The sequence below is a fragment of the Triturus cristatus genome, chromosome 3_1 (genome assembly GCF_964204655.1).
Source record: "Triturus cristatus chromosome 3_1, aTriCri1.1, whole genome shotgun sequence".
Lineage (NCBI taxonomy): Eukaryota > Metazoa > Chordata > Amphibia > Caudata > Salamandridae > Triturus > Triturus cristatus.
In genome coordinates, this window is record NC_140583.1 from 1,033,921,976 (window position 1) to 1,033,946,754 (window position 24,779).

The window sequence follows — 24,779 nt, forward strand, 5'->3', positions numbered from 1 at the left end:
GGCCTTGGAGAAACCACTGCATAATCATCCAAGTGGTCATCCTTGGGATCTTGGTCATACTGTATATTATAGGAATCTACGGGTGGAGAGCTTTCTTCTCCATATAATGAACGGGTAGACCCCTGTGGCGAAGAGGGCACTTGTGGTGTTGAAGGTGGTAGCAGTGGTGGTGATGGTGGGGGTGGAGGAGGCAGAGAAGGGTAACGAGGAAGAGAAAGAGGAGGAGGTCTTGGGGAAGAGGACTGGTACCAATATCATGTCACTTTTTCTGCGTTGGAGGCGGTGGAGACTTCAACACCAATTTGTCCCCAAATGTAAGCTGTCTCTTGCAAGGGAGAGTCTGATGCACTTGTGGCGGACGCTTGGCAATAATCTTGCCCACATTAGGGTGAATAAACCACCTTTGTTGCTGAGAGTCAAGTTTCTCCTGAACGTGCTGTAAAATTGGGAGCTTCCGGCTATCTGAGTCTGCTGTGGAGGGTAACTGGGTGTTAAAGTCTGTTTCGGCCTGGAGGTCAATCTAAACGTCAATGTGTATTTTTCTGCTCAGAGTCCTTCGGTGCCAAACTGCTAAACGGCACCACAAGTGCGATAGGCATCAAGTCAGGCTGGGATTTGTGTGGTTGGCTCGGTGTCAGCTACGAAGCCTTAGGTCGGTGTCAGCCATGGCTGGAAGGCAGACGGAGCCTGGAAGGCTGTATCCCCAGATTTGGGATCAAAGACTGGCCCCCGGATAAGCGGGGAGTACCTTGGTATCACAGTGGGCATCTTCTGATGTTGAGCATTGGTCGGCTGAGGATCTGAGTTTTTGAAGTTTGATGGGAAATCGGGTTCCGGACTAAAGGCAGATGCCTGCCCGGCATCAAAGTCTTCCTCCCCTTCGACCTCTTCCCCAAAGATGTCAGGGGTATCATCACTGCACTGATGTTCCATGGCGATCCGCATGGGTAAACGGTCTCGACGATTTAAAATGGTTGTTTCAATCAAAATGTGCAACTAACAGAGGAGGCGGCCTCATTATGGTTCGGACCAGAAAAAGTTTGCAGAAACCTTGTTGGTCGGTCCAGGAATACTTACAATGGCACTGTTGACAGTATTGAAAAGGAATTTTTTCCATCACGTTTTAAACATTCTCTAGCGTTAAGACTCGATGAAAGGGTCCAGACAGTGGAGAGGCCACGTGCAGGCTTCACGAACACGGTCGACCCAAATCAAAAGCAGCAAGCCACAAATTTAAGAAGAAACATAGGCACACCACAAGATTGTTTGAGGGATACCCAGAGCGGAGATTAGAAAATAATATAACTATGGAGTCGATGGGGAGGAGCCTAGCCGGCAATAGAGATGGCCGCCTGAGCCCTCGGCTCCGCCGACTCGTCCGCTTCCCTCCCGTACCGCTTCCTCTCCTGATTGCTGAATCGTGCCTGTTGTGCGGTAACGGGTCGGGGAGGCGACGCTGCATCCGATGGTGGGCTCCCCGTCGTCCCTCCTGCACCGGGGGTGAAGCAACGCCCTGAATTCCCGCAGACGCCTACGGAGTGGGTCCGGTCCTTTGTTCTCGGCGGCGTCCGGCTGGAGGGCAACAACAGCGGCCATTACAGGAGAATCTGAAACCGCCGGCGAGACGCGACAGGCCACCGAGATTCCCAGAAGTAGCGCAACAGTTTCTTTTGGAGTCTCGCCGCTACGCTGCTTTACCACCACCGATGCAACAAATGTATCCCCCCTGTTGGAAGTTCCTCTTTGATCTCTCGCTACGAAGTGTAATGGAAGGTGCCATCTTTATTGAGTGATCGGCGCTTATACACGGCGCCTGGTTGGACCGTCACTGTGCTGTCCCTGTGCGTGGCGCTGGGCTGGGGGTTGCTGCCCTGTCCCTGTGGTTTGGCGCTGCCTCTCTGGGAGCTGACCTACTAAACGACGCCTGGACATGTATGCTAAAGACTGGGCTCGAGGGTCGCCACACGCTTGCGGATTCCGGGGACAGGGAGCTGGCATCTCTTCCTCTCACGCTATGCCCGTGAGTATCGGCGACGTCCTGGAAGCTTTGGCTGCTATGCGAGCTGCTTTTTGTTCCAACGCCCGTGACCTGGAGCGCCGGCTGGACGACGCTGTGCCCGTTCTCTCCTTGGCTGACCGGACGGGCGGCTGTGCGCGGAGCGGATCGCCGAGCCCAGGACTCGGCAGTCGTGTGCAACCTCTCCGGGGAGACGTAGAGGAACTGATTGTGAGTGAACTTAACATCACCGCCGCTCGGACTGTCGCAACTATGGAGGACACAGTGCATTCTATATTTGGACGGAACCTAGAGGTTCGCCGTCGGATGCCAGGACTACCACCGCCAGCGGGTATTGCTGACAAGATCGCTCTGCTTACTTTGAACATGTTGCCCGGGAGTGAATTGCCCAATTTTGGTGGACTATCACTGTACGCCTACCCGTACTGCACTCTTGGGGATAACACTGTCCTGCTTTGGATGGCGATTACTGGCTGTTGCCATCTCTCTGGGTGTTCACATCGGATGCTCTTCCTACTCTACGGGGCTACGCCGCAACTGCATTATGCTGGCGCACTGGCACGTAGGGGTCAGGGTTGAGTTTGTCTTTTTCTTGCCCTGATACCGGTAACTACATTCCTGGGACTGTGCTGGACTGACGAGAACGCTGGACTTTGGGTATGGTTTGCATGGGGGTCCGGGAGGTGATGGCCGGATACACTTCTGTTGATTTTTTCTTTTGTTCTCTTGGGTTGGCCCTCCTCCGTTGATAAATGTTTTGCACCGTTCTTGTGGGTGGGGCAGCCGGGGAACTAGTTTTCTCTGAGTGACCGGGACATGTATCGGTGGTGCTAGAAGACTATTGCGGGGGCTTACGCTTATCAATCATGGCTTGAAGATTCCTTGTTGATATTTTGGATGTTTCGGTTGGGTGTTGCTGCCTTACTTACCCTGCGCGCTGCTGCTGTGACCCCAGTTCTCTCGTCATACCGGGCATGTTATTACTATTGGATGTTAGACTACTGTTGCTATTATGGGTGCGAGATGGCGGAGCTGGGGGACGAATAGTGGGCTCCTCCCCACCTTTCTCAATTTTATGAGAGTTTTCGGATTCTCTCTTTTTCTTACTTTCTATATTTCGGGACTCCTTTTCTTGGGCGACAGGCACACTGCTAGGGGGGGAAAGGCCGTAGCCAGCTGCAGGGGTGCAGGGTGGGGGGCACTTGGGGGGTGGGGTTGCTTTCTTTTTTGTTTTTCTTTTTTGTTCTATGGGCCTTCTATTCTTTGTCCTTTTTCCTTCCCTGGGGTTCAGACGTTCCTTTCTGGGTGCCACGCAGCGACTCTGGTGTTTTCTACTGCTATAAGATTATCTATCCTGATTGTTTAACACCAGTATTGACTTGTTGTGCTACGATATCCTGCTTATGTCTATCCTACAAGGAAAACTTTTAAAACTAGACCTCAGTCCTTCTGTAATGTATCCTCTGTGTTTTCAGTAAGTTGTAATGTACCGTATGTGTGAGCCCCCCCGGGCTCCTTGTTGACTTGTATTTGCCCTTTTTCTATCAATAAAGGTCTTCAAAAAAAAAAAAAAAAAAAAAAAAAACTATGGAGTCGATGCCCATGCACATTGCCAACTAAGGGAAAAGTCACAATACGTCATGACCCGAAAGAGTTCTTCGAAGGAAAAGTTGTACATATCCAAACCCAACACTAGATGGCAGTAGTATGAACAGCATGTATATTTAGAGCTACACATGCCATAAACAGATTGACAAGCAAATGTATATATTTATATAAACATACATATGAATATACACAAATAAAATATATATTGAAAAATGACAACTTAAAAATTAGGGAGTTTTTAAAGTTCAGGGATGAGTGAGATAGTAATGTTTCGGTTGTTTTCAGATGGGGGAGATAGTGGAGTTTTCACCATTATATAAAGTAAAAATGTATATCTTTAAAGGGTATTGTTTTGACTATACTGGGTACTTCCTTGTGTCTGGACAAAGCTAAACCTCTCTGAAGAGCTATAATAATAATATATTATCTACTGGCGGTCGCCAGTAGATAGTTATAGTTAGGATCGTGTTTCCATAGGAAATCCGCAACATTCTATTTGGAATAACTTTGGCGCCGATTGACGAATCCTCGCGAAATTTTCAAAATAGTTGGGGCGCTCCGCTCCTTCCCTGAAAGTCTCGGGGGGATTCGTCAAGCGGGGGCTGAGAAAAAGGGGGGTCCCAAAACACGTTTTCCCCATGCATTTTTCCATAGGACCTTTAGTCCAAGCTACAGCCCGAATGGCTGAACAGAATTACTTGAAATTTGGCAGAGAGGTAGTCCTCAGGTCAGGGATGTGCCTTTTGCAAGTCTGGTGTAAATCTGTTCAGTATTTCCTGAGAAAATAGCATTTAAAAGTAGCGCGATTCTGATTGGTTGGTAGATCTTAGTAAACATTCGAATCGGTCGAAACCAGGAAGTGTCGGCCGCCATTTTGTTTCTCGCTGTCTGAGGGTGGTGAAAAACAAAGGTGGAGAACGTGAAAAGGGTGGACAGTTCCTGACCCCCTAGCCTTAGTCAGGGGGTCCCAGAAGGACCCCCAAGGGGCAAAATTTCCTTTAATTTTTTTGCGAAAAATCGCGGAGTACGCGTAGCGTGCGCGTACGGTGGAAACGGAAACATTCCGCGAACTGCGTAACGTGGGCGCGCGGTGCGTGAAGCGCACCGCGCGCCCACAGCCAGCGCACGGTGCGCGAAGCGCACCGTGCACATACCTTAAAAAAACCTTAAAAAAAAAAAAAAAAAAATACATAACTCAGCATTTAAAAAACCGTACAAATTCACTGAAAAAACCATAGGTTTCACACATGTTATAGTTAGCTGGACATTTCACTCGTGAAAAACCATTGAAATTCCCCCGTTATAGTTAGTGCAGGCAACTATAACTCACGCGACCGCAATCCTCTGCTGATGACATCAGATATTACATCACTGATGACATATGTGTCTTTCTGAAAAATTAATATTTGTAATCTATGTATAGCTAAAAATTAATGGAAGAAGACATGGGTAAATAAGTGTCTAAATACAGTGATGTAATATCTGATGTCATCAGCAGAGGATTGCGGTCGCGTGACAAAGGCTAGGGGGTCAGGAACTGTCCACCCTGCCCCCTTTTCACGTTCTCCACCTTTGTTTTTCACTGCCTCAGACTGCGAGAGACAAAATGGCGGCCGCCACTTCCTGATTTCAACCGATTCGAAGGTTTACTGACATCTAGCAACCAATCAGAATTGCGCTCGCGCACGGCAGGGTGCGCGCACAGTGCGCGCACCCTGATATTGATATGGTTTTAAATGCTATTTTCTCAGGAAATACTGAACAGATTTACACGAGAGCTTCAAAAGGCACTTCCTTGACCTTATGGCCACGTAATTCGACTAAAGGTCCTATGGAAAAATGCATGGGGAAAACGCGTTTTGGGACCCCGCTTTTTTCTCGGCCCCCGCTTGACTAATCACCCCGAGACTTTCAGGGTAGGAGCGGAGCGGAGCGCCCCACCTATTTTGAAAAATTCGCGAGGATTCGTCAACCGGCGCCAAAGTTATTCAAAATAGAATTTTCAGATTTCCTATGGAAACACGGTCCTAACTATAACTATCTACTGGCGACCGCCAGTAGATTATATATATATATATATATATACACATATACATACACACACACATATTTAACTGACTAACTGAATCAGATGTTGACATGCAATAGTTTGCAGAATTTGGTTTGGAGATAGGCTGCATTCATGTCATTAATGGCTTTGAGAGCCATTGGGCGATGCACAAGGTGTACTCTTGATTTAAATGGAAGACTAAATTTGATTTGATCAACAAACCCCTGCTTCACAAGCTCCAGACCATACAGAACACCTCAGCCAGACTCGTCCACGTCATCCCTCAACATGAACACATCACCCAACACTTGTGAGACCTCCACTGGCTCCCCGTCGAGAAAAGAGTAACCTTCAAGATACTCACATACGCCTACAAATGCCTCCACAACACCGGACCCCAATATCTCAACTAAAAAATCTACTTCCACGTACCCAAGAGAAATCTCCGATCTGCCGCCCTCGCCAAAAGCCCGCCCTTCCGCAGAGCCAGAATGGGTGAAAGAGCCTTCTCCTACATCGCAGCATAGACCTGGAACGAGCTCCCTATCGACATAAGATGCGCTCCCACTCTGCACAACTTTAGGAAGAGCCTCAATTGGCTCTTCGGCCTACCAGGAGCTGCACCCCCCTCCCCCCAGCACCTTGAGACCTACACTGGTGAGTAGCGTGCCTCACAATTCCCTTATTGATTGGACTTGCACCTATGGAATGCAATTTTAAATTAATTTGAACTGAAGATGAGGGTAACTTAATTATTCACTTATTATCGAAGCTTTAGACATATTGGGGATGAAAAACACATTTAGTTCAATGAATGGAGCTATCCTTCTCTTTATGGCAACCATCTTTCTGCATTGGGCATAACGTCCAACACAGCAAAGAAGTAATTGGAATAAATGAGAAACACCCTTTACATACATGAAATAACACTTAATCAAAGATGGAATAAACACTGTGATTCATGGAAACATAAGCAGTGAACATCTCTGGGTCAGAGACAAAACTGGCAAAACTAGTGGAAGGTTTCCTCAGACCTGGTAAAAGCGACGCGGTATGCCTGCATCACTGTAATTGAACCAACCCTGCATTTCTCCTTGAAGACCTCAAACAGATACCGATACCATACCAAGAATGAATTGGGTAATATACAATTCAATCTGTTATCTCTGATTTCTGCAGATCACCCTTTCCAGGTTGGAATAAAGTCACATTCGGACTCAGTAACTCAAATGAACAAACTTATCAACTGATTAGAAAAAGCATTTCTGCAGGCTGGATGTACGTGGGCATTTCACAGTCCAAAACGCTAGGCTTAGAATTTTTCCCTTGCATGGAGCTTCAAAGTGCAAAACATGAGTCCGATGAAGATGCGGAACTCCCCCTTTCCTGTCTTACTTTCTTGTGGGCAACACAATAACCCCATCTTTTGAACACCTTCTAAGGACGGAAAACCTCAAAATCCTCTTCTTTATGCACATCTTCGAGCTGTAACAAAATATAATTACTAGCCTTTTCAACCCCAGCGCTACAAGGTGGCAACTATGCTCCAGACCAAGGGTTTTAAGGCTATCAAGATAATTCTTTTGCGTCTAGCCATAAACCTACTGTGCTTATTTGGGCAACAGGTCATCAATTTGATTAATTGAATATAAAAAGAGTTAAAGATAAACTTTAGTGTTTTATGGTCTTCACATACAGTCTATGACATATTTTGATTATAATCAAAGATGCTTTCTACAAATCATATCAAGATCTTAATCCCTGCTCATACAGGCTCATATATGTTATTAGGGGACAAACAAATTAAGTCTACCTTACACAGCGTTAAGTTACAGGTACATATTTTCCATTTCCAGCTCTGCCCTCAATAGGCTACACACCTCTGGTCTTTGCCCTAAAAGTCATATTTTTCATAGGTACACTTTCGAACCAAGGGATTATAAAAACATGTCCCCATTACTAATATTTAGATCGGAGAGTATTCTAACAAATGAATTAGTAGGATTGACCCAGGGGCTCACGTTCGGGCGTTTTGTTTTCAGTCATAGTAGATCAGCACATGTTGCTAGTTATTATACAGTGCTTAAACCAATTCTTCCAGAAAGACGACATTTTTGTCACTTCCAACATGCCAAGTTATGCTGTAGCGTCTCACATTTGGTGCTTCATATATGACAATAACGTACATCGTGGCAACTGCTTTAAACCAACATCGAAACTATCAGCTATTGTTCAATAAAAATTTCAGATTTGCAATATGTCGAAGTGCTTTTCATATCTGGGTTGCTTTAGTGTGTGGACTTACGAAACCACTGGATAATCACATTTTTCTTTTGATTTGGTCTTCGTTTATGACCTGAAGACTTAAATGTTTTACTGGTTCCAGCACTGAACAGATCTTTTGCTCTTTATAAGCAAAGTGACCATGCCCATAGACTACTACCCACATGCCTTAAGAATATCTAAGGTTGGCAGCGCAGAGAGAGAGCAGCAGACATGGTGCGCTTGGAAGGCGAAATTCTTGCTCTTGAAAATGCCGTCCGTATACAGGACTCGGAGGAAGCGCGTCAGAAGCTCCACATAAAAACCAAGGAGTTCTCTGACCTGGCCACAGATGCGGCCCAGACACACTACAGGGCAGCCCTTAACAGGATATATGATGCGGGTGATAAGGCGGGCAAGCTATTGGCTTGGTTGGATCGTAGAGAGCGGGCGCAGCGTGTGGTGGTTGAAATTGTTGACTCGCAATCCACTGTCCATGCGCCACAAGACATCGCAGAGGCATTCGGCCGGTACTACCACTCACTTTATACTTCCCATACAACATACTCGGAGGAGGAGGCTTCCTCTCTCCTACGCGATATTAAGATGCCAGTCCTCACCGCGGAGGAAAGCTCCGACCTTGATTTCGATATAACAGTAGCTGAGGTTGAAACAGCCATACATGATCTACGCGGGGGGAAAGCATCCGGCCCCAACGGGATCCCCATAGAGTTATTTAAAATTACGGCAAAAGTGACTGCTCCCTTTCTTACAGATATTTTCCGGGAGAGTAAAAAACAAGGCGTACTTCCCGCGATCACAGATTGGCCAACATTATAGTCATTCATAAAGCGGGCAAGCCCGCTAACCAGTGCTCGCCTTATAGGCCCATTTCTTTGCTCAACTGCGAAGCCAAAATCCTTGCGAAGGTCCTTGCCAGTCGTTTGCTCCGGGTTGTCACCCGCCTGGTACACCCGGATCAGTCCGGGTTTATGCCGGCGAGGAATATCTCCCTCAACCTCCACAGGCTCCATGGTGTGCTATGCTGGGAAGATACCATCAGGGAAGATGCTGTTGTGGTATCCCTCGATGCTGCTTCCACATTTGATACCATTGAATGGTCTTACATGTTTGCAGTGTTTCACAAACTGGGATTTAGCTTTGAATTTACCAACTGGGTACGGCTTTTGTACCATCAACCGCTTGCCCAGGTGGTCGTCAATAATAGGAAATCTCCAGTCTTTTCTCTCGGTAGAAGTACGAGACAAGGATGCCCCTTGTCGCCGCTCCTCTTCGCCTTGGCCTTGGAGCCTTTGGTGGCATGGATCCGACAGGACTCCACAATTAGGGGCCTCAAATGGACACCAGACTGGGAGGACCATATTTCATTATATGCGGACAATATTTTGCTTTATTTGGCCTCCCCAGCAGCGTCTCTTAACGTGGTCCTGGATATCTCATGTATTTGGAAGGTTCGCTGGATACACAATTAATTGGTCCAAATCTGTGCTCGATGTCCTCTATGGGCAGCGGCCTTCCCTTCCTCAGGATTGTCAGCTGGCTGAGGCGGCGGAGGGCTTTAAATACCTGGGGATCTGGGTTTCCAAAGACTTAACCAGATTCCATGATAAGAATCTTCGACCGCCGTTGCTAGGTCTTAAATCTGATATCCAACATTAAAGGTCGCTTCCGTTGACTCTCCTGGGACGCGCAGCCCTATCTAAAATTATGTCCCTTCCCCGACTTCTATCCGCACTACAGAACACCCCACTCCGAGTAGCCGCATCGTATTTCAGGGAAATTGATTGTGCTGTTCGAGATTTGTTGTGTGAGGGAAACCCCCCCCCCCCCCCCCCCCCGCATCGCTACACGCAAACTTACACTAGGGTGGTTTGACAGGGGCATTGGACTCCCGGACATTAGGATGTATTATTGGGCCTCGCAGCAATCAATCAATGTAGCTATAGATCGCAAGATGACCCAGCCTTTCGGATAGATAGGTGGCTCCTTCCTGGGGGTGGTTTCGAGGGGGCGCGTTATATATTCGGTCATTGAAGCCCGCCCTGTCCGGCCCAACCGGTCATGCCGTACAAGTGTGGAAAGAGGCGAACCGGAGCCTGGGCTGGGAGGGTAAGCTCACACAAGCCACGCCACTCTGGCACTGTGACATGTTGGGTCAGCTGTCCTGCTCCAAGGATTTCGATAAATGGGACCTCATCGATATCTCCAGGGTGGGGGGATCTCTGGAAAACAGGTGACTTAATTCCCTTTTCCCGACTTCAGCACGATTACGAGATGGCCAAATCTCAAATTAGGCATGCCTTGCTCACTGTTCTCCCCAGGGGTACTGCCCTCCCTGAGTCCTCCCCTCTTGAAGACAGGATCCTAGATGGTGATCTCCCTGAAAAAGCTTTATCTCTTATTTATAAAAAGCTTATCAACAACATGACAGATCCCCTAACCCGTTTGCACAGTAAATGGGACCATTATGTGGCCAGCTTGGATGATGAAGAGTGGAGGGCAGCGGTGGCCTCCCCCGTGAGGTGGCCATTTCCTCCCGTCTCCGTCTGGTCCAACTAAAACTTCTCCACACAACATATTTTTCCAGGCCCTTGCTGGTCCGTATGGGCTACATCCAAGACGGTGGCTGCGTGCGTCAATGTGGGCAAGAGGGTACCTTTATCCACGTTCTTTGGGAGTGTGCAGTGATTCAGGAATACTGGGAGAGGGTGGTCCACAAGATGGAGAAGGCATTGGGGCGTCCGATTCATTGCAACATTAAACTGGCATTGTTGAATATTTGGGGCCCTACAGATTGGAACGCCAAGGAGAGAATTTGGGTTGCTCTAGGTTTTATGGTTCCTAAATGGAATATTGCACGATTGTGGCGGGCCCAGGGCCCACCGAAGTCTGTTGATTGGGCCAAGGATATGGACTGGTGCATGGTAATGGAAAAAGCCATCTATGAATCGAGAGGGTGCCCGAAAAAGTGGATGCAGGCCTGGGGGCTGTGGAATGCTTACAGGGGGGACATTTGTGTACCACCGAGGATTAGCGACGATATTGCTGCTGGGGACTGACTGTATTCAGTGAATGTTATCAGCCCTATGTTATTGAGCATCATTATTAAGGATGTATTGTTTGAACGATTTCCGATGGCTCTCTCCCTGCTACTCTCTTGTAAGGGTTACATGCCTTGTTTCTTAATAAAAATCATTAAAAAAAAAATCTAAGGACCTTACTGCAATCTTTGACCTACCCCACCACCATCTTTTTGCTTTATAAAATCTTCAAAACTGAAATAGGCTAACAATGCCAAACATGCCAGTTTACATAGACACGTAAGAAATCGCTTGCATTTGTCCACTGTGCATGCTTGTCTTTGCATGCATTAACAAATTAAAACTAGAACTGTTTGCCAATACATTTTGTTAATTGTTTGTTGGCTCCAGAGCTTACCATTTCTGAATCCAATTTAGCATGTGGAAGGTATTTTAAGGTCAAGATTTTGAAAGGAATAAGTATCTTGGCCATTCCAAAGTGAGAGGGTTTGAGACTTGTATGTGGGGGTTCTTTACTTAAAGCAGGCTGGAGAAAGGTGCAATTTTGCAATAGGTTGTTGGCTGATGGGAAGAGTTGCCTAGGTTGTGTAGCCGTTTTCATCTTTCCCCCCTGAGGCTGAAATCTCTCTGAATATCTGATGAAAGCACTAAACACACAACCTCTCGTAATCAAATAATCTATCAATAAAATATTTTGCTGTCAGAAGTGTGGTAGAAGACGGCCAGCTTAGTGGTTTAAGTGTAGTGCTTGTAATTTACAGAATGATTCATAGGAGAGAAGACTTTATTTAATCAGTTTGCATCTAGAGAACGTCAGTGGAAAGATGCACTCCACCACAGTTTCTTTATCCTACTGGGGTGGAGGATGTAATAACATGTTATATGCAAGTGGTAAGAAAGTGCGACAGAGTAAATAGCGTCAACGGCAAAGACTTTAATGTGAGCAGCTGAAACAATTCTTCTACAGTTGCTGTGCAAATTACCTTTAGGTTTAAGACATTTAGCTCTGGAAACTATAGTAAAACGATGCGTTGTGGGATATATAAACACATAATATTAGGTTGTCTGGGGGTGCGTTAGAGATTATGTGAGTGGAATATTTGGACGCCCTGCGGCGGGAGATTATGCAGAACTCTTCTGATGAAGAGGTTGACTGATGTGCAACATGGGCAGGGACAAGGCAGCCCCCTCGGAGATGAGTTTGTGAGGGGACAGAATGATGAGAGGTGAAGAGTTTTTCAGACTTTGTATCATGTACTGAGGGTGACTCAGCTTACATTTGGGAAATGGATAAGAGATGCATGCTCTTCTCTTTAGAGTAGCTATAGTAAAGTAAGAGGGGATTTACTGCTCCACAATGTAAATCACATCTTCAGGTAGTTGTGCCTTTCTGTGTGGAGTCAGTTAAGTGCTCTTTTTTTTGGTATATCTGCACAGGATCTGGAGGTTCGTCGACTGTAAATGATCTGCATCAAGGGGTGATGTTGGCTAACTAGACGGCTGTTGCTTAGGTCCTTGACAGCATTTCAATCTGTGTCAGATCATTGCTTCATTGCAGCCTATGGCTACCATCAGCTGCGTTTATGACAGCATTATGCAATATATGTTATACAGGTGAGTGGGTTTTAATATGGAAACCCGGAAAGGAAATGAGGGAGGATGAGTCCACGGTGGCATGGTCAATAAAAAATACTAGAAATGGCACCCGAAGTCAACATCCCTAGACATGGTAGAAGTGTTGAGGGTCCTCACAATATTAAACAATGTGAGACATACACGTCGATTTCTGGAGACTGGCTCACACTTCTGATTATAACACTCCGAGCTAGTAACATGTGAGTTAATACCCTACAAGGAGGTGAGTCGGAGTACTGAACACTGGAAGGCACAAGGAATGGATACAAGAGAGCCTGTTGTACGTAAGGACGGATTCCCATGCAGCTGCCTGTCAGATGTCCAAGACAGGAAGTGAGGGATGTAATAGATGGCTTCCACTGAGGTGGCATGAGAACAGAGGCCCTCTGGAGACTCACATTTGATGAAGGCTTAACACAGTTTGATCCATCATGATATGGTACTTTTTTGACAACCTTTATTTTTTGCATTGGCAAATCCAACAGCTAATCTTCAAATGAGGTATGCCTTAGTCCTATCAATGCAGAACCTAAAAGCATGCAAGGGTCTTATTATGTGAAGCCTCGCCTCCTCCTTAGATTGACGAGGTGGACAAAGGAACTCACGGAGCATGCTGGACTGTCCCACGTGGAAAGTGAGCTGACACTCAAGACAAAGGATGCAAGGGGTCATAAGTACCAGCTTGCCATGGAAAAAAGGTAGCATACAGAGGCTGAACTGGAAAGGCCTACTACTCACTGACGTGAAGCCCAGAACTGATTGCAATGAGAAACGCTTTCAAAAGTATCATACTAAAGCAGCAAAAAGATTCGAAGGAGTACACATCAAAGGTCAAGACCAAATAAATGTACATCTGTAGCATAATGAAGGCAGCAGGCAGATACATATGTTAGTAATTTTTTTTTAAAAACACATCACAAACGATGATTTAAATAATGGGGACTGATCAGGCAAACAAAAAAAATCCAAAAAGAGCAACAAGTATGCTTACAGTAAGGCCTTGCAATCCAAGCATAATCCAAGCAAAAGAGCTGCAGCCAGTTTTTCACCTGTAGGGATTCATCTTGCATCTCCACACATCAGGTAACACATTTTGCTGAATATATAGATTCGGTTAAGTGCAGCAAGCACCCAGAATGATTCCCACCACCTCTGACAGAATGTCATAACCTCTCAGCTAGAACAGCTAATTTCCTGCATGAATTGGAGGGTTTAGAGCTTCATGAGTAGTACTTGGACCGGTTACTGGTATAGCACATCCTCCTAAAGAGGGAGCTGAAGTACAGGGCATATGTTGAGGGTCAGTAAGTTTGTATTCCAGACCCTACAAGCCCAGTCCGGAGCAATCAGAGTGATCTATGCTTGATCTCACACCCCATTTTCTTCCATTCTTGTAGGATCAAAGGGAATAGTGGGCATGCATAGAGGAGACTAAGGCCCCTCAAAGTTAGAATGTGTCTTCCATAGACTGAGTGGCGTGAAATGCCAGAGCACAAAACTCTGGACACTGACAATCTTCTGAGGTAGAAATAAAGAAAATCGAGAGACGCCATTCATGGTCAGCAGATGATGGCTACTGAGTTAATCTGTTCTGATGTGGAGGGATCCTACCAAATGGTCAACCATCAGTGACATCCCATGAAGTGTCCGGCAACAGCATAGCCTCAACTTCACAACTACTAACTGCAGGGTCCACTATAAGGTCGGTAGGCAGGATGGATTCATTATAATAATCTCACTACACATAGGAGATATTTACAGAGGAGCTGCTAGTCTGGAATAAAAAGTAACACACCCTGCAGTCCCAAGTCATTATCCAATCCACTTGGTCCAAGCCAGCAGAAAATGCGCAAGAGTCATCATCTAGACCTTTCCTTCTTGAATTTAGCAACCTGAGGTTGAGTCAGTCTAAAGCATCCAGAATTTGTTGGGGACCAGGAATTAGCGCAACCCATTCCTGCTCTACCTTGGGCACAATCAATAGCAACATCAACACCTTCCTAGAAAGGACACTTGCGTGATCCACCGGCATCTGGGTGCTAACAGGGGAGGGCAGACCCAACGTGCACATCCTTAAGGACATGTTGTTCCAAAGTGATTGAGCACCAGTAGGACAGGCAATATTTAATCAAGAATCCGGCTCAAGGGTCAACTAAAGAGGTCTGGCAAAGTGCCCTGAAGAGGAGCGATGTTTCTGTTGTCCGCCTTGTTCTTAGGTCTGAGCGCCACAGATATTAACAAGAAGGTTGCTGCAGCCAGAAGGCCAGGCCTCTAGGTTAACGCCTGAATTGATTGTACTCCTGGTGCAACTGGCGGGCAAGGCATAATAACCCCAAGAAGCAAGTGCCAGCTATGCTTTTTTTCAAGCACTCCAAAGTCCCAAAAGGTCTAGCACCATCAAAGGGCATACCAGTAAATGATGCCTGGATGTCAGCAGAAAATGTGGTGCAGAGCTTCCTGTTGTGACTTCTAGTGAAGTAACTTGTGCTATGGCCACTACTTTCATCATCAGTGATGATCAGTCCAGAATGAAGAATTTTTTGGGGTGCCTCTTGTCCATATTGGACCGATTGTGTGAATGCACTATGAAGGTACTCAGACAACAAGGGGAAACCTTACAGCCCAAGTCCCATATGGTGTAGCTATAGCATGCCAAAATACTTTGCATTGGATGAGCACAGTGCACGATGGCCCGAATAAAAACTCGTGCGCATCTGAACTGTGAAACCGCGGACAATGATATTGTGCACTTTTGTGTCGTATGTAGACGTAATCAAACAGTAACAAAAAATGTATACTCCACCTCAAGATGTAGTAGAATTCTTTTTACGAACCTCAAGAGCAGCTTCAAACTACATGATAAGGAACTTTGGGTAAGCAACTCTACTACACTGGCTAATTTTTGAGAAACCATAGGTTTGTATTGAGTTTCACGAGCCCAACAAAAAAATCAGTACACTTGTATTACACAATCAGCTTATGGTTGATTAAGGATGACCCTAATTCACATGCATTTTAATAAATTATGATGTGATTAGTCTTCATCCAGCATGCTTAGTCAAGACTAAATGTGCCCGAAGACCACCTAACTGTGTGCCTTCTCATGTTCACATACTCAATGAAGAAATCCTTAAAAGACTTGACAGAAAATCACACAAGCACCCTCACAAAGCAAGCTTGTCATACTAAATAGAGGAGAACAATATTTTTCTTATCTCAGAAGAACTCTAGCAAGGTGTTTCCATCATCAATCATCCAGGTCCTGACAATTACTATCTCGATGAAGAGATGCCAAGGAGGCAAAATATTTAGGACTGGGTGGTGTATCAATGAAAGTCTGGGACAGCACGACCTCACAAAGGAGCCATGTTTATTTTCAGTGGCCTAAAGACAAGTTTAAGAAGGGAAAGATTTGCTTCCACAGCTCCACAGGAGACTAAAAAGGTGAGTCAAAATGGTCTTCACTTGTCTCTAATGTCAAAATAGCAACAGTATCAGTACTGCAATGAACAATCAAGAGTGAAAGGTGACATAAGTACGGTCATAAGCGAACAAGAGAGAAAAGTGACGTTCTGTGACAGTGAATAACATTATTCAAACCAGTAGATCAAGTGGCACGCCTAAAAACAGGCGATCATAAGCGAAAAAACCTCCAAAAGTATTGCCGCAGGAGAGGTATGTGATAGTTTCCGTGCACCTATACCTTTCAAGCTTAGTTTCACTTAAGGGGACTGACGCAAATTAAACAATACAGTTTGTTTACTGGAGTTGCACCTGTCACAACAAAGGGCAATAATTTAGGGGGAACCACTGCTTTTCTCACTGTTGCAGCACTCACAGTCACGTCAGAAGTGAATGAAAGCCTGCTGCACAACTGACAGTAATCATGCAACAGAAGGCACCAACCTTTCCTTTACGTAACATGGCTGTCGAGGTACAAACACGAAATCTGAGTCCTGAAAATTTTTATAATCACCGGAATACCTTTTCTTAGCTAAAATTTACATATATGGTATCTAAGAATTTACTTATGTCATCCACTTTTTGAGCAAATGTAGAGAAAAACCCAGCCCTTTTATGACGCCAAACATTGTGAGCAATAGTTTCCCCTTTTAAGTTTAATGTTACAGATTAACCCACTTTGAGTAAATGAAAAACTCAGATTCAGTCTTGGCTAGCTGACCCATAAAAATACTGTATCAAGTTTGCTTTAATTTGTGAGAAAAACAATAAAGGTCTTATGTCTAGACCAGGCGGCTGAGGTGTTTCACAAAAGAGAAAAAGAATATTCTAACTAAGAGTCTTCATTCATTTATAATAAATAAAGCAAACCTAATAAATTAAACAATAGGAAAGAATTTGTTGTTGGTGCACAAACTCTTGCAATATTACTATGTAATGCATCTATATGTGTATACAAGAAATGAAAACTGGGATGGATAATAAAAATAGATTCTCAAAGAGGATAGCTGGTGTACAACACACACATATGTGGTAAAGCTCAAAATCACCCGATTTTTGTTTTCTTCGTTATGTATTGGGACCACTGAAGCTTCATCAGTTTTAGCACAGGTTATTAGAAATATATATTAACTAAATACAAAAAGGTTCACAGATTGATCTCCCAAAGGTCAATTTCATTAAACAAAAAGAACTGACAAAGCCAGTAGGTCTGGCATTGGCTGTCAGCCTATCAGCTTTGTGTATGCTTGCTTTGTCAAGGTCAAACTACTGTAGGGAAGTTAATTAACTGACCTCAATCTAAAAAATAAAAACTGGGGCAAAAAGTAAAAATATATTGTTTGGTCTCAGAGTAGTACCTTGCACTGAATTAAACTTGTGTGTGTGTGGATGCACTCCTTGGGAAAGGGTAGAATGCAGTCACTTACATTTAAGATAGCCAATGGCTAAAGTGGGCTGACACATTGCCCCATGCTGTATTGGGTGGAAGAAACTATGAATGATACAGTAACAGACCAATGGATGAAAAAAGTAAAATCATACTGTTTTGGCTAACACCAGGCCTTAAAAAAAAACAAGGTGATTTTACTGGTAAACAGTTGTCTCAAAACAGACTACAACAGATTAACATGCTCATAGAATGCGGCAGACTAATTGCAAGCATTACAGTTTGGGCTCAAATGCAAACGTTCTTGTTCATGAAAAACAGACTGTTGACAAAAGCAGTCTTGTTGATTCCAATAAGGATCATACTTTCAAAACAGAAAATTCAAATAGTACAGCGATTGGATAATATATGCCTAAAAAGTGAATGTGTTTAGAGTATTCTATTACCAAAATTGAACTTTAAGAAACATCTGAACACAGTCAGACCAGGTATCCAGGACTGCTTGGGTTGCTTGTGTGAGTTCAAAACCAAGAGAATAATTAAACGTCTCCTGTAGTGCAGCCAGCAAGTATTCTTGTAACTATATTTCCTAAAGCATCTGATTAACCCCCATCCACAAACGATTAAAGTAATTTTTTTTGGTTGGTTTTTGGAACAAACAATAGATACAAATACATGGATCAAACACAGAAACAGGGGGGGAAGAGGAATAACTGCACAACATTCGCTCATGCACAAACAATAATATTGGATGTGAGGAGAAAATATAGTACCACAGTATACTGCTGGGTAGGTGAGACTGGCAGGAGCGGGGGTGGATAAGAGACTGCAGAGTATTGAACAGACTGCGAAGAAGGCTGCAAAGGCCGAATAGGCTGAAGAAGTAACAGTTTGACAGACATGTTAATATCAAAAGAAAAAGGATACACAAGTCAGAAAATTTCAAATAAGATTCATACTCAAGTAAGAATTTAAGAGCTTCTTGCATTCACACAGGCGTTATGTCAAAGAGCAGAAATAAGGATATTCTAAAACTTTGTAAACCTTACACAAGTTTAAGTACAATGTCAAAAAGCAGAGGGAGTGCGTAGCAGTTTTTGAAAAGGTAATGGCATTCATACAAATTATAACAGTTCTGTATCGAAACATTTAATATGGGATAACAAGTTTCTACTAAAGTTACGGTTAAAGACTGGACACAATGTGACAAGTGTAAAAAATGAACTCAAAATAATTTACAAACAAACCTTTTACTATTGTAATGTATGGCACATCATGGTATTTCAAAGCAACACTACTCACATCTATGATTACCACGCCGATTAGCATGATGAAATGTTTTGTGAATGATTTTTTACTTAATATAAATCACTATGTAAAGGAAAATTTACTTTGAAAGGCAGGTCAAATATATACGTAGATCATAGGCTCTCTCCCATACCAATCTAGCAAACAAGTTTTCAAAAGTGTTTTTTTTTTTAAAATGTTAACTGCCAGTGCCACTGATTCCCCCTTTGTGGCAAGCATCACTTTTCTTGGCAAACTACCTCAATCACAATTAATTTCGAAATATTGGTGCTGTCCATGAGAATAGGATCGAAGGTGAATGTTGGTAATGCTAGAGTGTTTAGGGTCTAAGGATTCCCAAGTCACCACAAAGGTTAATTTTCTTCACTCTTAGATCCAATTTTCTGATCTTCCTTAGAAGTATAAAAACATTATCAGGCTGAATAGACAATGTATATTATGTTACTATTTACTTTAAGTACACGTTCACCTAACAATTTCTTGGTGCTAAGGTGAGCACCATAGGACACAAAACTATAAAAAAAATAAAAAAAGATGTGGGATAGCAGAATGCTGACATTGATGTACCACTTTAAATAGATCTGGCAAAGAATATAAAAATTGAGACTGCACAGGTCACATGAATGAAGTTGGCAATTTGCTTGATAGGCTCTTGCTACAACTTGCTTGACAAAGTATGTTTTTCAAGGTTGAGTGAGGAGGGCTAAAGAGTAAGGTGGTTGTAAGGAAGTGGTTATGAAACTATTTGACAAATCTAAAAACACATACTGATTGCGTGATAGTGTTTGGTAGTGAACAATTGGGGGGAAACACTGCATTCAAAGCTTCTTTTGAGAAAGTGACATGGAAGCAAACAGCATTTACTCTAAATATTAAAACTGTGTGTGCAGTACAATTACTCATGAGATACGTAGAACTCCTGTAGACCAGTGTGAACTTTTTAATCCTTGAACAAGTTTGGTTGCTATGTTAGTGAAGCCAGGTTTTTAACGTTGTTTTTCTAATTATGTTATTTACCACATTCTCAACAGTGTAACAAGTATCAGATCTTGGATACATCAACACACAAAAACCTGACCCTAATTCTGATTTACAATAGCTTCAAGACTCCTTTACGTGAAGCTGTAGAGCAAGCAGAAGATCTGGTGTTTAATTTGGAACAAATGAAAATGGGTAGGAGCAGCCCAGATCGCTGTTTTACATCAGACACAACTTGAAGTGGGCGGTTATTGTCAGGTATTAGATGGGATGCTGTGGCAAGATACAAATATGGGTTCATAAAATGATTTTGTTTATTTTTCACTTAATATGGAGCAGGTATGCCTCTAGCAGCTAAATGAAGTAAAACAAAAATGAAACGAATTACAGACAATTAGCCCCATGCGAAATAATTAAGTGGAAAGACAATGTATAGTGAAACACAGGTAACTATGGAGTGTGAAAGGAACACAGATGGGCTACAGGGATTAACATGCAGAGGGACATGTAGTGCCACCTATCAAGTTTAACAAGAAAAACCTTTGTGCTGCACTAAGATTGTCACACTTCCAACTAGTTTAGAAGGGCAAAGAGCCACACAAAGATTATCAATTAATTTTATCCATCTTAAATATTGATGGAATTCAATATAAACTGTGCAAAATACAAATTTGATTGTGAAATTTAATTTGCCTATGTGGAACATTTCTACAGGCAACTGCTCAATGAAAAGGTTCATATTACTTAAAAGGATAACATATGGAGATGTGCACCTGCGTCATAACGTGATTAGCGGTTGGCTGTTGTTGAGGTGGCGGAGGAGGGGGTTGCTGATGTACAGGTCCAGGCAACTGTGTCCTACCATGTTGCTGAGACATGGGAGGATTGTACACTACTGGGGTGCCGTCCGGATTTATAAAGGGATGACCTACAGAAAAGAGATATTCCAATTAGTGTCAATAGAGAGTAATTTTATATGCAGCAATATCGGGAAACTATAAACTGAAGAATTATTTCCCTAGACATTCACAATATAGATGAAAACCACTTTATCAGAAAACTATGAAACCGTATTCAGAGAAGGTTCAGTTCTTGACATATGAGATAAAAATGAAACAAACAAATTTAGGAAAGGCAGGTTTCTTTAAAAGTATACAGACAACTTTTGATTATCAAATTCTTTGAATACCCAATCAATTTAGTAAATCCAGTAATGAAATCTATCTCTATAAATGAGTACTGGACGGGCACCTAATTTCCTCCTGAACCACCAAGAACAGAAGGCTGAGATATTCAATCCACTGCATCTCACTTTCTACAGACCTACAACACATGGACAGAGACATTGCTTGGAACTGAGAAAATGATGGTGGAAGGTGCACTGGGAAGTAGAATACCCACTGGGTGAAAAGAGAACCTGTGTTATTAGGAGAGTAATCTTCCTTCTCACTTTCTTTAGTTATTGACTGATATACGGACATGCCATGAAGTTAAATTCACATTAACTCATTAATGCAAATGTAGCACTAAAGCAGAGGCATTATTGTTAATACGCAAGGTGTGGTGTTTTCCAATAGTACAGAAAAATACTATCTGAATTCTAAAATATTCAGTGATAAAAAAAAATATTTTACTGAAAGTAGAGATTCGCAGCAACTTGGTTCACGGTAGGAGCCACTCTCCCGATTCACTTAGTAGCTACACCAGCTTTATAAACAGTCAGTAACTGAGCAGACAAAAATAAGAAAGTTGAAAAAGAAGTGGGTTTGTGTAATTATGATGTATGGAGAACTTGGTGAAGTAAAGATGAGAGCCAGGAATTTAGAAGGAACTTCTCTATAAGAAACCTGGTTACTGGCGACAAACGAGAAAGAGGATTGATCAATCTTAAATGGATCAAGACAGACACTCGGGGTAAAGTAACATAAAACCACATACACACTTAAGGTGCTACCTAAATTGGCCAGGCCCTTTGTTCATCTGCCTTCTGGAGATCTCCACACATCTAGGAGAAGAGTTATTCTAAAACTCAGTCTAAGCTAACCACAGTCACAGACCACTAGACCGATAGAAGATTAGGTTTCCAATGTGTTCCATGTTCCTGTCTTAAGCTTTCCATGGCCTTTCTTCATTGTCCATGAGGAAAGCACAGACTACGGTCATATTTTGAGTAGGTTTTTATTTGGGTGGATTGGTCTAGCACTTGAACTCCAATGCCATTCTCAGTTCCAATAAAGGTTGTTGACACACCTGATGGGGTCTTTTGGCACACGAGAAAATAACTGCTATTCACACATGATCAAGTTCAACTCCTAGAACAAGTTTAAAAATGCACAGTAAGTGTACATTTGTCATAACTCAAAAATAGTAGTACACATGCAGGCACATACTTTAGGAAAGAAATAGGGAAAATAAGAGGGCCAAAGACATAAATCTCTTCCCCTTTTTGAAAGAACAGATGGTACAATGGGCCAAAGAGATTCAGACCTTAAAGGAGGTATAGAAAATGTGCTCAGATGAGGGAGGACATAAGTTTAAGAGAAGATGGGACAGGAGAAAAAGGCTTGAAGGAAAATAAAGGCAAGAGGAAAACAACAGGCAGTGAGCGGCGGAGGAGGAAGTAAGGAAGCGTCATTTCTAAATTTTGACAGGAGAAATGGCAGAGATCAAAGTTTGAGAATTAGATATCCTACTCATCGTGTGTGCAGAGTGAACAAGCCGGTTCCAGATATGTAAATGCAATCCAGGAAATAGCCAAAAAAGGAAGTGGCCACATGATGGTACTCATGAATCAAGAGACAGGTAGGATGTTGGAACATGTGAGACCCTGTAGGCTGGAACACGTGACCCTCCCTCTCCAACTATGTTTCAAGCTGAGAAGATCTTAATCTACAATAGTAGGTCCTGAGGCACCTTGGATGCATCCAATTGAATACATTTTAAAATAATGTTTCACACTGCACTTTAGTCGTCTTTACGTGCTATACGATAGCAATTGATATAATTACACCATTAAGTGGTATGGAATAATTTGGTCTTGCCGTGCACAAAAGATATCAGCAGAAAGTGTTTAATTTACTCACCACTCTTTACACTCTACCTGAATCTCTAATTTGTAAAGGAGTTTCTTAGAAATAAAGGAAGAAATCACTTGAGATTATCACAAGGCCCTAAGAAAAGGACTGGGTTCAGAAGAATCCACTAGCTGGTGAAGTGAAGGAATCTGATGTTAGATGCCGGAAGACCACGGAGATTTGGTTACATATGACTACTATAAGAGGAACATGTCCTGAATACCTCTCTCCTTGAAACTATAGACATTCTCTAATTCATAATACACGTGCAATTCCTGGAGAAATGTGGAAAAATTGATTCCACTGCACAAACATAACAAGAGTAGCTAGAGTGGTTCAATATACTCTTAACACCACCTGACTACCTTAAGTGAAGTGCCATCTAATAACTACTTAAGTCATCTTTATTGAAAATTAGAGACTGTAGCTTATTAATAAAATGTGATTCATAACTAGCACAAACCTCCATGTCCAACCAAGGAGGTGCCTGGTCCAAGTATTTCTGACCATGCTTTCCACCACAGAAGTCAAACTTTTTGCCATGACAGATATATCATGTAAGATTCCACTGCCAATTGAGAAAACCCTAATGAACTTCTGCAAAAAAATAAAAAAAATAGTAAGAGGGGAAAAATATCCGTCAACAACCAGCTACTGACCGTAAGCCTTCCTTTAAATTATTTATTTCCTAAATGCAGGGGGTGGGTGGGGCAGCAGTCATTTACTTTGCCCTTTTGCTGCACACTTTAAATTAAACAGGTGACTCCAAACTTAGTATTTTATTTATTTTTTACAGGGGAAGAAATCCTTGATTTTCAAGTAAACTATGAGCCATTGGTTACACGCAGTGGAAGGACGGAAGCTAGGCAAAACGGTCATTCAATAATTAGGTAAATGTGAGTGAATTAAAAAGAAGGTGCAACTGCAAGGAAAAAAATGATTTTTGCCGACGTGGAAGGGCCATGTCAAAAAATCCCAGCCATTAAATTCTACTCGAAACAACATACAATGTTCTGACCTCAAACGGCTCCAAGAATGGGTAAAGTACTTTGTGATGGAACTGAGCTACCAGTTTCCAAATTCTATCAGAAAAAACTCTGATGAAAGACAATCACTTCTGCCTTGTATCCAGTGGCTTTGGCTGCAAAGAAGTCTCCACATTCAGTCTTGATGTGTGCAGGTGAACAGCCAGGGAAGTTTTATCTTATTGCACAGCTGAAAAGTGTATTTATAGATAAAGTGTGTACTAGCACAGCTTATCTTAAACATGTGCATATTACCATAGTCTAAAAAAACACAGCAATGGAGAAAAGGCGAAGAGTGGTGCTTCAAACTGCATAAATCCATCTTGAAATTTCACATATTTCCACAATTAGAATTATTACAGTTACATTGCAAACCTAATATAAAAGCAAAAAATCCACATATAATTTAGGGCCTGGACATTATGTTTACATTTGCTAATGCACCTTGTTAAACCAGGCGCTAAAAAGAAGCAACAGGGAAGCAAAATATTCTCTCAGAGTAACCATAGCCGGAGGTTACTGGAATACATTTAGTTCTGCCATTTTCTTACCTACTACCTTATGACCCACATAAAGTCCCCTTTCTTGTCTCCTGCAATCAAAATTTGGCACTTAAAAGCTGCCTTTTCTTTTTCCTACACCATCACGATCTCTCTTCCATCCTGCATATGACAAGTGAAGGATATGACAAGCGAAGGACCCACCACTCACCATGATGTTTTGGGCTGTACCCAAGTAAAGGTATGTTATCTAACTCCTCAGCATGGGTTGCAAAGACTACATCGAATAGAAGTACTCTTAATGAGGTACATCCAAATATCTGCGCAGACATCCCAGATAATTCAGTTTTTGAAGATTGTTTTCTATCCTAAGTGTTGCCTCACTATCAAATTAGGTTTCTATTGTGTGCA

The 24,779-nt window shown here is 43.0% G+C and overlaps 1 protein-coding gene across 12 annotated transcripts in view; it reads right to left on the minus strand.

Annotated features, from left to right (window-relative positions):
• The window catches only part of R3HDM1 (R3H domain containing 1), a 532,254-nt gene that overhangs the window by 264,486 nt on the left and 242,989 nt on the right, over nt 1–24,779 (minus strand). For 6 of the 12 annotated variants that reach the window (XM_085645754.1, XM_085645751.1, XM_085645756.1 and 3 more), the window contains 2 exons: nt 20,543–20,697; nt 18,257–18,358 (listed from right to left, as the gene is read on the minus strand). In XM_085645754.1, coding sequence (XP_085501880.1) covers nt 18,257–18,358; nt 20,543–20,697 — 257 coding nt within the window. The remainder of the gene's footprint in view (nt 1–18,256; nt 18,359–20,542; nt 20,698–24,779) is intronic. The other 6 variants (XM_085645759.1, XM_085645758.1, XM_085645757.1 and 3 more) reach the window with 1 other exon arrangement.